This window comes from Notolepis coatsorum, assembly GCF_963971535.1.
Source record: "Notolepis coatsorum genome assembly, chromosome: 1".
NCBI classification, from domain to species: Eukaryota; Metazoa; Chordata; class Actinopteri; order Aulopiformes; family Paralepididae; genus Notolepis; species Notolepis coatsorum.
Window position 1 is genome coordinate 133,071,568 of NC_140165.1, and position 13,894 is coordinate 133,085,461.

Consider the following 13,894-nt stretch of genomic DNA (forward strand, 5'->3'; position numbering starts at 1 on the left):
ACTAAACTGAGTTGTGCTAACAAACACATTGACCCAAACAGTGCAGACTGAGGGGACTGAGTAATTTATTACAAATGGTAACTGTGACTTTTTTGATTGACAATAGGTATTACGTTTTGGGTATAACGTTATTGCAATAAGCTCAATAAAGACAGATAATATTTGAATAATTTATTATTGCATCGGGAATGGGAGCTCCCACATAAGCACTGCTGCACCTACATTTCAGAAAGCATGCACTTGTTTACATTGAGGTTTACGTTGCACTATTCGCATGTTTTTTTATTAGCCAATATTGGGCCAACTTGTCTTTTACCACAAACAAGTTTATTATATTTTAATGGCAGCGCGTAGCTCGCCAGCTATGCGAGTCCAATCTCTCGTTATACTGCCCACCCCTCTACACCTCCCTCTTCTTGTATTGCGCACTCCAGTCCTTGTTCCCTCATACCGACGTCAGAGCACACCACAGAGACAGACACAGAGCTACAGACCAGACAGTCCAGCCAAACCCAGTCCTGGGGTGGATAATTTCTGTGAAAAGGGGCATAGTTTCTCCCCTCGATTCCCTTCTCCACACCTCCAGTTGCAGGCCAGGAGCGTCGGTCAACAGAGAGTAGGGGAATGGAACAGCTGATATATATATCATGAACGGAATGGGTCACAGACAGCAACGGTTCCACTGCACCCATCAATCATGAATGAATTGTTGGTTGTCCAGTATAACAAGGACCCTCACCACCCCTAGACAGGGTCAATTTTCAGAAAATCATACCCCTGAAGGCATTTCGTGTTTATTTTTGGTACACAACATTTCTAGGGGTATTAAGGGGTGCTGAATCCAAATATGTTGTATACCAAGCTCAACATTTTCAAATAAGGCCTCAAAATTGAGAAATCCAACATGGCCGCCAGCGCCAGGCTGAAATCTATTTAAGTGCATATCTTTTTGACTAAACAAGGTAGAAACATGAATGAAATGTGTTTTTATATGTTTGCATACATGATGAATTTAAAATCATATCCTAATTTTAGATCAGTTGTAAAAATGTTGCGTGAAACTCATATTTATAGCAGAAACTGGTCGTTATTGATGCATAACTCATCAACCAAATAAGAAAGAAAAGCAGGATGATCCCAGGTCATGGATTTATTCATCAAACTATTTTCTCTTGAATTTTTTATCAACATGCCATTTATGCAAATTAGATAGTCATTAATATGCGTAGTAGCTTAGGTACAGTAATTTATTGTCAGTCATCAATCGTATTCAGGCAGGTGTCACAGGTGTCTTGCAGTTGCATGATTCATCCAATGCCACTTTTCCTGAATAGATTCTAATATAATAAAATAAAAATATTATTTTACTATATCAATATAAGTGAATGTTCAAGTTTCTTTATTAGTGTTGTCATACAGCATACAGAATACATTGCATGAAATGTTTCTTTCTGTGTTTCTCCTGAGAGTGTGCTAGATAATAACAAGATAGTATGAAATAAGTATAATAAGTATAAAATAAGAAGTCAAGTACGTAAACAAGTGTAAACAACAAAATTGTTCAGTGTATCTATATATACAGTATGTACAGCTGGTACACAAATGGTGAGGTATAGCTTAGCTTGTGGTGCCGCCTTGTAGTGGTGAGGTGCAATAAGGAATGAGAATGATGTGCAATTTCCTTACCAATAATATAAATATAAATATAAAGTGTAAAGTGTGTCTAAAGTGGTAAAGTGGGTGCTACAGTGTGTTGTTTATTTAAGTGAGTGTATGTGCGCTGTGGGTGTGTTGATGGTTTGCTTATTGTTCATTGTTCATTCATTGAGCATCCTGATGGCCTGGGGATAGAAGCTCCTTCTGAGTCTCTCTGTGCTCTCCATGAGACTCCGGTATCGCTTGCCTGACAGCAGCAGTTCAAAGAGGCAGTTGTTTGAGTGGCTGGAGTCTTTGATTATTCTCTTAGCCTTGCCCATGCACCGCTTGTTGTAAATGTCTTGGAGAGTGGGAAGCCCACCTTCAATTGTGCGTTCGGCTGAACGGGCCACTCTCTGTAGTCTGCTGCGGTCTTGTGCAGTGCTATTCCCAAACCAGGAGGTGATATTGCCGGTCAAGATGCTCTCTATTGTGCATGAGTAGAAGTTCTTGAGGATCTTCTGACTCACGCTGAACTTCCTTAAGCGCCTAAGGAAGTAGAGGCGTTGTCGTGCCTTCTTGATAACACTGTCAATGTGTGTGGTCCATGTCAAGTCCTCGGATATGTGGATTCCGAGGTACTTAAAACTGTTCACTCTCTCAACCGGTGCCCCGTCGATGCTGAGGGGGCTGTAGTCCCTGACCCCCGACCTCCTAAAGTCCACAATCATCTCCTTTGTTTTGCTGACGTTCAGGGAGAGGCTGTTCTCTTGACACCATCCCGCTAGAACCTTAACCTCTTCCAGGTAGGCCCTCTCGTCGTTTGCAGAGATCAGGCCCACCACTACTGTGTCGTCAGGAAATTTGATGATTGTGTTGTTGTTCCGCTGTGCCACACAGTCATGTGTGTACAGGGAGTGGAGGAGGGGACTCAGGACACAGCCCTGGGGGGCCCCTATGTTGAGAGTGATGGATGAGGACGTGCAGTTGCCTGCTCTCACCACCTGGGGTCTGCCCGTCAGGAAGTCCAAGACCCACTGGCAGAGGTCATAGTTCAAGCCCAGGTCCCTGAGCTTGGCTATGAGTTTGGAGGGGATTATGGTATTGAATGCTGAGCTGTAGTCGATCAATAGCATTCTCACATAGTTCCCCTGCCTCTTGTCCAGGTGTGATGCTGCTGTGTGCAGCACATGGGCTATGGCGTCCTCCGTGGACCTGTTGGGGCGGTATGCAAATTGCAGGGGGTCCAGGTTGATGGGGAGGGAGGAACAGATGTAGCCCTTCACTAGCTTCTCAAAGCACTTCATGGCTATGGAGGTGAGAGCTACAGGGCGGTAGTCGTTGAGGCTTGGATTTTTTGGGTACAGGGATAATGGTGGACTTCTTCAGACAGGAGGGGATGACAGCCTGTTCTAAGGACAGGTTAAATATGTCAGTGAATACCGGGGCCAGTTGGTCGGCACAGACTTTTAGGACGCGGCTGAGGATACCGTCCGGTCCTGCTGCCTTCCTGATATTCACTTTCTTAAAGGTCCTCCTCACCTCATGTTCTGTTACCCTGAACACTGAGTCTCCATCAGCAGTGCCCCCCCCCTCCATTGCAGTGGTTTGTAGGCTGGTGCTGTTATTCCCAGCCTCAAACCTCGCATAGAAGGTATTGAGATCATTTGCCAGTTGGATGTCACTGTTCAGTTTGAGGGAGGTGCCTTTGTAATCTGTCATCGTTCTGAGGCCCTGCCACATAGCTCTAGAGTCAGCCTGTTCATATTGAAGTTCAATTTTATCCCTGTAGCGCCTTTTTGCTTCTATTACTGTCCTCCTAACATTGTATCTCGCCACCTTGTGGTCATTCATGTTGCCTGTCACAAGCCTGGCATTGTATGCTGAGGTGCGCGCTTTCAGAGCCTCACGGACGGATTTGTCTACCCAGGGCTTTTGGTTTGGGTAAACTCTAATTGTGGTAGAGGGGATTGTTTCTTCTACCAAAGTACAAACAAAGTCCAGCACTGTTTCCGTGTAGTCATTAATATTATCTGTGTTATCGCGGAATTATTGAGTCTGTACATTCTAGTGCCGCTTGGAGCGTCTCCTCCGACGCCACCGTCCAGCGCTTCACCTCTCGCGATACTACAGGAATGCGCTTGAGACTTTGTTTATACTGCGGTACAAGAAAGATGGTGTCGTGATCTGACTTGCCGAAAGGACTGGCAGCATGTGATTTGTACCCGCTCTTAAATTGCGAGTAGCAATGGTCTAAAATATTCCCGCCTCTGGTAGAACAAGTCACATGCTGGTAGACGTTTGGCAGCACTTTTCTCAGATTGTGCCTGTTTTGATGGATTGGTCATGGTATCTGTCAAAGACGACATCTACCCTCTGGTATTTTGCTCCCATCTTCAACACGGTGTCAGTGAACTTGTTGGCATAGTCACCAAATGTTGTAGTGTCGGGTGGCTTTCCGAGTGCCATTACCAGAGCTTGGCCATCAATGACCAGGCAGCTAGGTCCCTGAAGGGTAAGATCTGCAGGGGTTTTAACTTGTTTCGTCAGTATTATTTGCTAACACAGACTTGTTGGTGGAATGTAGACTCCCGATAGTTGTGGCCAGAGATGGCGGGATGGGCATGAACTCATGCTGGAGGATATTGTCAAGGTCTACCTTACGACCTGCTCTGTAAGCTGTGATGAGCATTTGTAGAATCTGCCTGTCCACTTTGATGGTGTTTTGCTTGTTCTTGGAAAGTTGCACAACTTCATACAAAGAGGCAAATGTCTTGGCTTTGTTCTTTCGAATGGGTGATTTCAGGTTCAGGTGCTGGTCACTATCTGGAGGTTCACACAAACGTTTGTCCACAAACATGTTCAGTTGTGCCTGTCCAAGGTGTTCTGCGCCAAGTATGGATTCTTGAATCTCCGGTGTGACTACGTCCTTGTTGATGTATGTAAGAAAACTTACAAAAGCACATTTAATTCAGGTTTGTACCTTGGGTAGTCATCCTTAACTCATTAAGCCCCACCATTTATTTTTAGAAAATTCGCCTAAAACAGCATGCTTACATTAAAAATGCTTATATATCCAGATTTATAAGAGCTACTTTCATAAACTTGGTACCTGAAGAAAGCTAAGACTTGGGGGATTCTAATGTTGGTGTCCAACACTGTACAGGTATTACCAAATTGCTGTAGTATTCCTGCAAACACTGAAGAAATGTCATTTTTTTTATCCTCACCTATACAAAGATTACAGTTAGACAGTCAAAAACACCCTGTTACTCATGGTTGCACCCCAGCTATATTCCTACTTTCTTCCTCCATAGGTGCAGATGTTCTGTGCAAAGTTTCATGTCAGTAGAATAAAAACTGTGGGTTTAGCACCTGTTTTTGTGGAGAGAGGGCCTGGTGCTGGCGGCCATGTTGGATTTCTCAATTTTGAGGCCTTATTTGACATTTTTGAGCTTGGTATACAGCATATTTGGATTCAGCACCCCTTAATACCCCTAGAAATGTTGTGTACCTAAAATAAACACGAAATGCCTTCAGCACTTTATACAAGCACATTTTCTGAAATTCTGCCTAGTCTACCCAACAATATAGCCTGTTCAAGCTGCTGCGGTCAGGCAAGCGCCTCTGCATACATGCAGCAAGAACAGAGAGACTTCTTCCCCCAGGCCATCAGAACACTGAACACTGATCTCTCCACCCACAGGCACACCACACATCCTCACTTGCACTCTCTCACACACAAACACACTACAAAAAAGGTCACTTTAAAAAACACAACTGTATATTATTGTATAGTACTCTCATTACCTTATTCTTAAAGCTTAGCAGTGTATTGTATTTTATTCGTATTACTTTTTATTAGGGGTGGGAATCACCAGTTTCATCGATACGATATTGATTCTTTGGACAACGATACGATATTTGCCGATATCACAAAGTCTCTCACGATACAATACGATACGATTAGATTCAGGTGCCTGCGATCGATATGAGATGATATCATATGCCCATTTAACACAATCAGTAACATTTAGATCAACAAAAAAAAGGTAATGAAAATATCATTTGACATTTGTATTTTTGAGCTCTTCCAGACATTTAAAGGAAAATCAATCTATTGTTTTTAATACAAATAGACCTCCTGTTCACTGTAAAGTGCCACGTTTTTATATATTGAGCTTTAAACTTTAAGCTAAATTTTTTGGAACTCAAAACTCACAACCTCCCTCTCCCAAACCGTTCCTACAACAATTTGTTGATGTTGCATGATCATGTATAGGCCTACATTTATTATGTATTATATTGTTTATGTTTAAATAACATTTAAACATCAAACTCCTCTGACCTCATCTGGTCTTTCCAAAGACGCGCGCACACACACACACACACACACAGAAAGGGAGAATGCTATGCTGTAACATCTACACACACGGAGCTACTGCTGTTGTTCTTGGGCGGATATGAGACTCGCCACAGGATTTTCAAAATAAGAGTATCGATATGAATCGATCTTATTACATCGCATCGATCCGATTCGATTGTTGATAATTACATCGATGTATCGATCTGGATCGATGTATCGTCCCACCCCTACTTTTTATCATGTCTATTTTATTATCTATTCTATTTTATTATTATATTTTTGCACAATCAAGGCGGGCATGGCCACCTTCATTTCACTACATGTCTCGTGTATGTATATGATGAATAAATCTCTTGAATCTTGACTACTTTATCGTCTCAAGAACTTGCCGGAGTATCAACATAGCCAACCAATAGGAATCTCTAGAACCACGTGTTGCACTGCAATATGTACCATCAAGCAACATGCACTTAACTCTCATCCTCTATTTTTGTCTCTATTTTTAGGAGTATTCCCAAAACAGAATTTCTTTCCGACAGGGAATCCAGCACAAAATGTCTCAAATTGTCTTGGGTCCAATCAATAAAGTCTAAACCAGGGTAGTAGTGTACAGTATAGGACAGGAGCTTTAAAAATCAACACATAGATCGTGTCAATATGTCAGATATACTGTTGTACCAGTAGTACTGTTGAAGAAATCTTTTAACCCTTTCACTACCACACTACAGAAGGTTAACCCTTTACTATCACACTACAGACGGTTAACCGGTCTGGACATTTACGGGGGCCAGTTTCGAATTGCTCTTTGAGGGCGGTTTTGAAGGTGGGTAGGGATTCACATTATTTATGGCTGTGGGTAGGGCGTTCCACATTGTTGTGGCATAATTGCAAAACGTGTTTAGTCCCTTGTTTGAGCCGAATCTGGGTTAAACATGATTTGTGGAACTCCCTCTGGTGTTGTGGTCGTGGAATTCACTGACCTTTGGGAAATATTTCGACATGTATTGTACATGGGTATCTTAGTGGCGTAGTGTATCTTGTAGACCAGGCCCATTGCAAGCTGCTGTACTCTGTCGTCTAATATAAGCCATCCTAGGATGTCAAAATGGGCATGGGTGAGGTGGGTTTTAGGAGTAAGGTCAAGCAGTAGTGTGGTAGTGAAAGGGTTAACCCTTTGTTGTGTGGCAGTGAAAGGGTTAACCATTTGGCAGTGCAGCAGTGAAAGGCTTAATGTTACTGGCAATGTGTGTTCAATATCAGTCATAGGATCCCAGAAGATCCCATTTGGACCATTTGGATGTAACCCCGATGAACGTCTATGTATTCTAAGAAGGGCTGGATGCAGATGCCTGAGGGTTGGGCATCTCACATCAAGAACTGTGGTTTATTCAAGAACATGATCCCAACTCATTCAAGGTGAAGACCTTGTGTGAACCACAGAAAGGCAAATCTCTGTGACTTGTTTAATAAAAAGATTTTTTTTTTAAATAAAAAGAAAAGTAATCTTTTAATAGCCCATTAATTTCCCCCTAGCCGCGGTAAACAGGTAGTCAGCCTCCCTTATTTGGGCAGAAAAACTATGATACACTTGAGGTCTTTGTCTCTAGGTGGTGATTTGTGGTCAAGGGGTCCTTTGTTTGGGTACTAGGGAAAAAGCATTATTAATATCCTGTTATCCACAGCAATATCAATGAAACCAAAGGTCCTTAGTAAGATACAGAATTTGATTGTTTGGAATGAGAACCATGTAGACTCCAAGAATGTTCAATTACATGAAATAACCACATATTTAACACATTCAGTGCCGTTCACAAGAATTCTCGTTTCTGGGCCCCAACCGTTCAGTGCCATAAACGAAGATTCTCGTTTCTGGGTTGTTTTTCCTTTTTTTCGATTTTAATACCCTATTCAATCTCAGGGAGCTGTGTGTTGCCTGCAAAATGCATCTGAAGGTGCAGTACCGGCCGCATCCTACCAGGCAGCGGTATCGAGCACCATTTGAAATGTTGAGTCTTTGGCTGTGCGTTGTTATATAGGTCCGGGCGTACTTTTCTAAGTCAGACAAGTGTAGCGGTTCTAATGCTCGGATTGATTATGTTGGCGGAACGATGGACATCAATACTTGGAATGGCGATCAGATCATTGGAATATTCTTTTCGGGGTACATCCTAGTCAAGGTAAGGGCTATATATGATCAATCTTGCGTTGATCCAATAATGTTTTCATTGCGATCCGAGCGTATGTGTGTAACGCTACTCCATAACGTATTCTTGTTGGTGACGATCAAAGCATCGAAAAACGACCCCCCCCACCCTTTCATGCATTCATGATGGAACATAATACCGATCATATGCATTTGATTTTTTAACTGTAGCGTGTGTAGGGACAAAACGCGAATGGATTTGGTATAATACACATTGCGGCTTATAACCAGCCTCTCAGGAATTGGCCCGGATCATTCCGAAATAACACTCATATTCACCACGGTATAAAACGGGAACAAATGTGTGGAATAATATATTGTGAGGGACCCCTAACTATCATATAACATCCCCCTCCCCTCTCCTTTGTTCCCTATCCTGTGTTCCCCCCCCCCCCCACTCACTTGACCTATCAAATGGGGCCCCCCCTCCCCCTTTTCACTATATAGGGCTCCTCCCGACAACATTCAGTCTTCTACCTGAGCGATTTCAGCTGATCACCTGGGCGAGAGCCTCAGCTATTTCCTCTAACTACCATGTGTCTGGATCTCGGTTGACTGAGTACGTTCTTCAGGATATCCACTATATCCCACATATAGATGGACATTTTTTTTCTTTTTTGCATCTTGACTGGAAGAAACCCAGTGTCAAATGACTATAGTATTGTATCCATAGCTATAATATAGAATATATAGTTATAGCTCTACAAACAAGGTGACGGACTACATTGGTTTAATGGGTGGCATGAGCATAGCCGTTTCCCGGAAGAGGCGTGGAACCCAACGTGTTAATGGTAACAAACGAAGTTACTGAAGTGGGCCAAACTGGCCAAGGTAGCCTGCTTGATCCCCGTCTGCAGAGAGAATCCTTGAACATTCACTTACACAAAAAAAAATTATAAACTGAAACGTACATATATTGTAGGGTCTCTCCATTTATTTAACTTGACTCAACAGCACAGGAAACAGTCTATCTGAGGCTTCCGTCAATAACATTATGGCTAAGCTAGTCTTTTTTTTAAGATATTTTTTATAGCATTTTCTGCTTTATTGTGGATAGGACAGTTTGGAAATTGGGAGAGAGAGAGATGGGGAGGACATGCAGCACATGTCCTGGGCCGGATTTGAACCCAGGACGCTGCGGTTACGCTGAGCGTATATACGTGATGCGCCACCGGGGCACCCCGTGGCTAAGCTAGTCTGACACTCCGGCTTTGAGGATGCACTATGCATCTATTGACGGGACTTGTTTCATTTGGAATATAATGCATAACCATCAGTAACCTACTTTTCAATAAGAAATGTTACAACTCTACATGTACCTGTTATCCAAATGTTCCCCCCATTTGTCCGGGACATTGAAATCTTCCAGCACACATGGACCAGCACCAAAAAGGGAAACTCTGGTGTGTGTATGTGTTCAAATAAATGTTTGTTCTATTAATTGAAAATATGTTACAGCCACAGCCAGGGCCTTTCTCTCCCCTGTCTGTCAGCAGGTCTCCACGGCCTTACAGTATATGGGTCTCTTCCTGTTCCCACCTCACCATCACGCTGCCTACCTGGCCTACACACCTGTACCCTCACGTCATCACGGAGCCATGATGCGTGAATATTAAAGGCAACCAACTTGTGTTCAGCTTTTCGTTCAGCGTTTCTCTGATTGGCCACACGGCCACGTGACCGCCCTAGCACACGCCCTTATCCGCTGAGAGACGCGGCAGACGCGGCAGAGAGTGAGCTGGGATCATTTGGTGGTCGAACCAGTTCAGACAGAGGTGTTTATTTATATCAATAAACATATCTACTAGAAACACTGGTGTTCTGTTGTGTGACTGTACTAAACTCTTCCACCACATGACCGACATTTGACATACAGTACACCTCCTATCTATGTTGGGATTATGTTTGGTCATGACAAAACAATAAAAATCGCTACTGTTAGTAACGCTGCCACCACCCACTTCAATGACAGAGCTCTCATATTTGCGAATGCATAAACTATATCTTAAATTATGGCGATGTGTCTAATATGGCTGTCGCGAAGTCATTGATAAGCGACAGCCATATTAGACACATAGCCATAATTTAAGATATAGTTTATGCATTCGCAAAATATGAGAGCGCTGTCATTGAAGGATTTCTACAACGGAGGAACGGCCGCTGCTGCTGCTGGAGCTGGACCGAGTCAAGCCGCGGGCGGCGCACGGAAGCCGGGGACAAACCACCGCGTCGCCCCGCTGGCGCTTCAGCAGCCTCCACGGGCGAAATAACATATAACGTTACAGCGTACAGTTCCACACTGATGTACAGTGACACCCAGCAGAGTTTCTAGTTACAGTAGTGACGCGTGAATCGATAGTCCTAACAGTGTTTATTATTAAGAGTCAGATAGTCCGCACAGTGTTTATAGTCCTATAACAGTGTTTATTAGTAAGAGTCAGATAGTCCTAACAGTGTTTATTATTAAGAGTCCTAACAGTGTTTATTATTAATTAACGTCATAAACCAACTACCAGATTTATTTTGCACCAGGGAACTTGAAGGTTCCTGCGCTTGTGCTCGCGGCAAAAGGGGGCGGGCTAGCGGCGTGGCCAATCAGAGAAAAGCTGAACACAAGTTGGTTGCCTTTAATATTCACGCAGCCAGCGTAGGAGGCCTGCACCCCTGCCACTCCTGGTCCGAGTGTTGTTTTCACCTGCCTTGGTAGTAGGACCCTTCTCTGGACCTCTAGGTACCTGATACACAATTACTGTGTTACTCCTTGTGATATCTGTGTGCTCAGTACTCTGCGTAAAAATTTACCCTTGTTCTCCTGTGTGTAGGATCTCACACCTCCGGCCTGCACCCCCACCTATGGACCTCACCAGCCTGCACTATCCCGGGACCGCATTGGACACACGTCACCCGCATGTCTTCTCTCGCACTCCAGCAATTCACTACCTGCCTTCTTTGTCATTCTCTGGGTTTTCACATTAAATACCCTAAACCGCCTCATTCTCCTGTGCCTTGTGTTCTGCTCTTGGGTTCTCCCGACACCCCCCCCCCCCCCCCCCATAACAAAATATTTGGATATGAATAAATCATGCCAATGAGTGCATGTCAGTATCAATAATTCAGTGCTATGTTATGGGCACCTGCCTTCTTGACGTTTGTATGTCCAGACATGTCATACATGTCAATAGAAGGAAGAGAGCAAAATAACGTGTCTATTATGCTCTCTTCCTGATGACTCGCCATCATATAGCTGAGAAATAGACAGAGAATCGGGGTCTCACTGTCCACTCTCGCCCTCTTCTGTCTGTGATCCAAGGTTAGCTGTGACTGATCATGTCTGTCTCGACACAAGCCCAGTTTAGCCCACTCGCTTGCACCTCTTTTGTATTGCAACAACGGGTACAAACATAATGGACTATCTGATCCTACAGGCATGCACACAACACTCTTTGGTCACCCAAAGCTAATGCCAGAACTCTAATTCCCATGTGTGAATCTACACAGCTTGGAAAAGTGTAATCAGTGTTTGTCAATGTGAACAATTATGTCCAAAAGGCTAGAAATAAGAGAACCAAGATGCCATGCAAAATCAACAGAAGATTATTTTGTGGACTCACCTTTGTTTTGAACTTTTACATATAAAATTGCTTTATTTCACCCATGGAACTTAACCATGTTAATACTAGATACTGCCATGGTCACGTTTTCTATACCCAATCCTTTCTGTTGGACCAGGTATATGATGATGACGGCCTCATTATTTTACACTGTTGCCTATCCCACAGACAGTGCAACACGTGCAGTGTGCAAATGTCAACATTCACTCTGTTTGGAAACATATCAAGGATGTTTCAATGTATCATGTAAAATCCAGTAGGCTGTCATAGGCACATGACCATGTGATTTTCACAGCTGTGAGCTGTGCATCAACATGACATCACGGAGCAGATCAAAGTCCAAAGTTACTATCACGCACGGACGCACACGCAGACACACAAACCAGCCTACCCTTGCCTCTCTCCCTCAACAGCAGACACACACAGACCTGTCTCTCTCTCCCTCAACAGCAGACACACACAGACCTGTCTCTCTCTCCCTCAACAGCAGACACACAGACCTGTCTCTCTCTCCCTCACCAGCAGAAACACACAGACCTGTCTCTCTCTCTCTCTCTCTCTCACCAGCAGGCACACACAGACCCGTCTCTTTCTCTCTCTCACCAGCAGAAACACACATACCTGTCTCTCTCTCTCTCTCTCACCAGCAGGCACACACAGACCCGTCTCTTTCTCTCTCTCTCTCACCAGCAGAAACACACATACCTGTCTCTCTCCCTCACCAGCACACACAGACCTGTCTCTCTCTCTCGCTCACCAGCAGAAACACACATACCTGTCTCTCTGTCTCTCTCCCTCATCAGCAGAGCACACACAGACCTGGGGGACCCTGATGGAAACAAGACAAACGTCTTTATCAGGTCTGCATCCCCTTAACAATTGTATGTATTGAGCCGTACTGTATTGTACCCATTCTGCAATCTGTTAAATAAAGTTTTTCATTCATTCATTCATTCACCTGTCTCTCTCCCTCACCAGCAGACACACACAGACCCGTCTCTCTCTTCCTCACCAGCAGACACACACACCTGTCTCTCTCTCCCTCTGCACGCCCAGGTTTGCGCTCTCTTTAGGTACAGTATGAAGGGATCAGAAAGGATGCAGTGCCTCCCATGCGGTACAGAGGCTTATATGTGGGAGTGTCATCATCACAAACAGATTGATCTCAAACTGACACAAAGACATAAGCAGCACTTCTTGCATTGTAAACACGCGGTGCTGTTCACTGCTTTCCTCTGTGCTCCCTGTTGTCCACAGCCTGCTGGCGGCACCGTAAATAACCTGAAAGCCTGCAGGGAATCTGCCCAGCCTCACTGACCCATCTGGCAAGGACTAAGAACAGCCACAGCCAACGACTTGTCTTGTGAATTCTAGCACTTTTTGAGCACCTGGTTGTCATGGGTGTGTGCGTGAGTGTGCAGCGTGAGGGTTAGGTGCACTGTAAGAAAGAAATCTGCAAGAAAACTGTAAATGTCTGGCATCAATGCCAAATACTTACTGTCAAATTACAGTAAAATCAAATACATTTACAGATTACAACTTTTTCTTTTTTTTAGTGTTTATTGCTTTTCCTGGTCAGACATGATCGACGGATGCAGTGAGGGTGAAACGGGAAAGAGAGCAGGGGAAGACATTCGGCAAATAACGGCGGGTCCGGGAATCGAACTTGGGTCGGCCAATCCGCGACGCAGCGCGGTACATGGTGTGCTACTGGAGCGCCCCCAGATTACAACCTTTAATGGTTAATATTTTGATAAAAGGTAATTTACTGTATTTTTATGGTATTTACACTTAAAGTAGAAAAACAAAGGTAATCTGTAAAATAATACAGTGCATTTCCTGTGAAACATTTTTTTTTTCACAGTGTGTGCTTCGTATATGTATATGTAAGTGTGTCTGTGAGGATGTTTGTAGTATGTAGTGTGTGTGTATCAGCGCATCTGTTTATATGTGTGAAGGTGTGTCTACATTTTTGCGTTTATGCACATGAATGTGTGTGTGTGTGTTGCGTTGTATGTGTACATGGAAGTGTGTCTGTGGGGGTGTTTATAGTATTACTGTATGACGTATTTGTGCGTC

At 43.8% G+C, this 13,894-nt stretch overlaps 1 protein-coding gene across 1 annotated transcript in view; it reads right to left on the minus strand.

The window, feature by feature from the left end:
• agtpbp1 (ATP/GTP binding carboxypeptidase 1) overlaps positions 1-13,894 on the minus strand; it is a 156,075-nt gene that overhangs the window by 99,082 nt on the left and 43,099 nt on the right. The window contains exon 4 of the mRNA XM_084332840.1: positions 12,591-12,644. Coding sequence (XP_084188966.1) covers positions 12,591-12,644 — 54 coding nt within the window. The remainder of the gene's footprint in view (positions 1-12,590; positions 12,645-13,894) is intronic.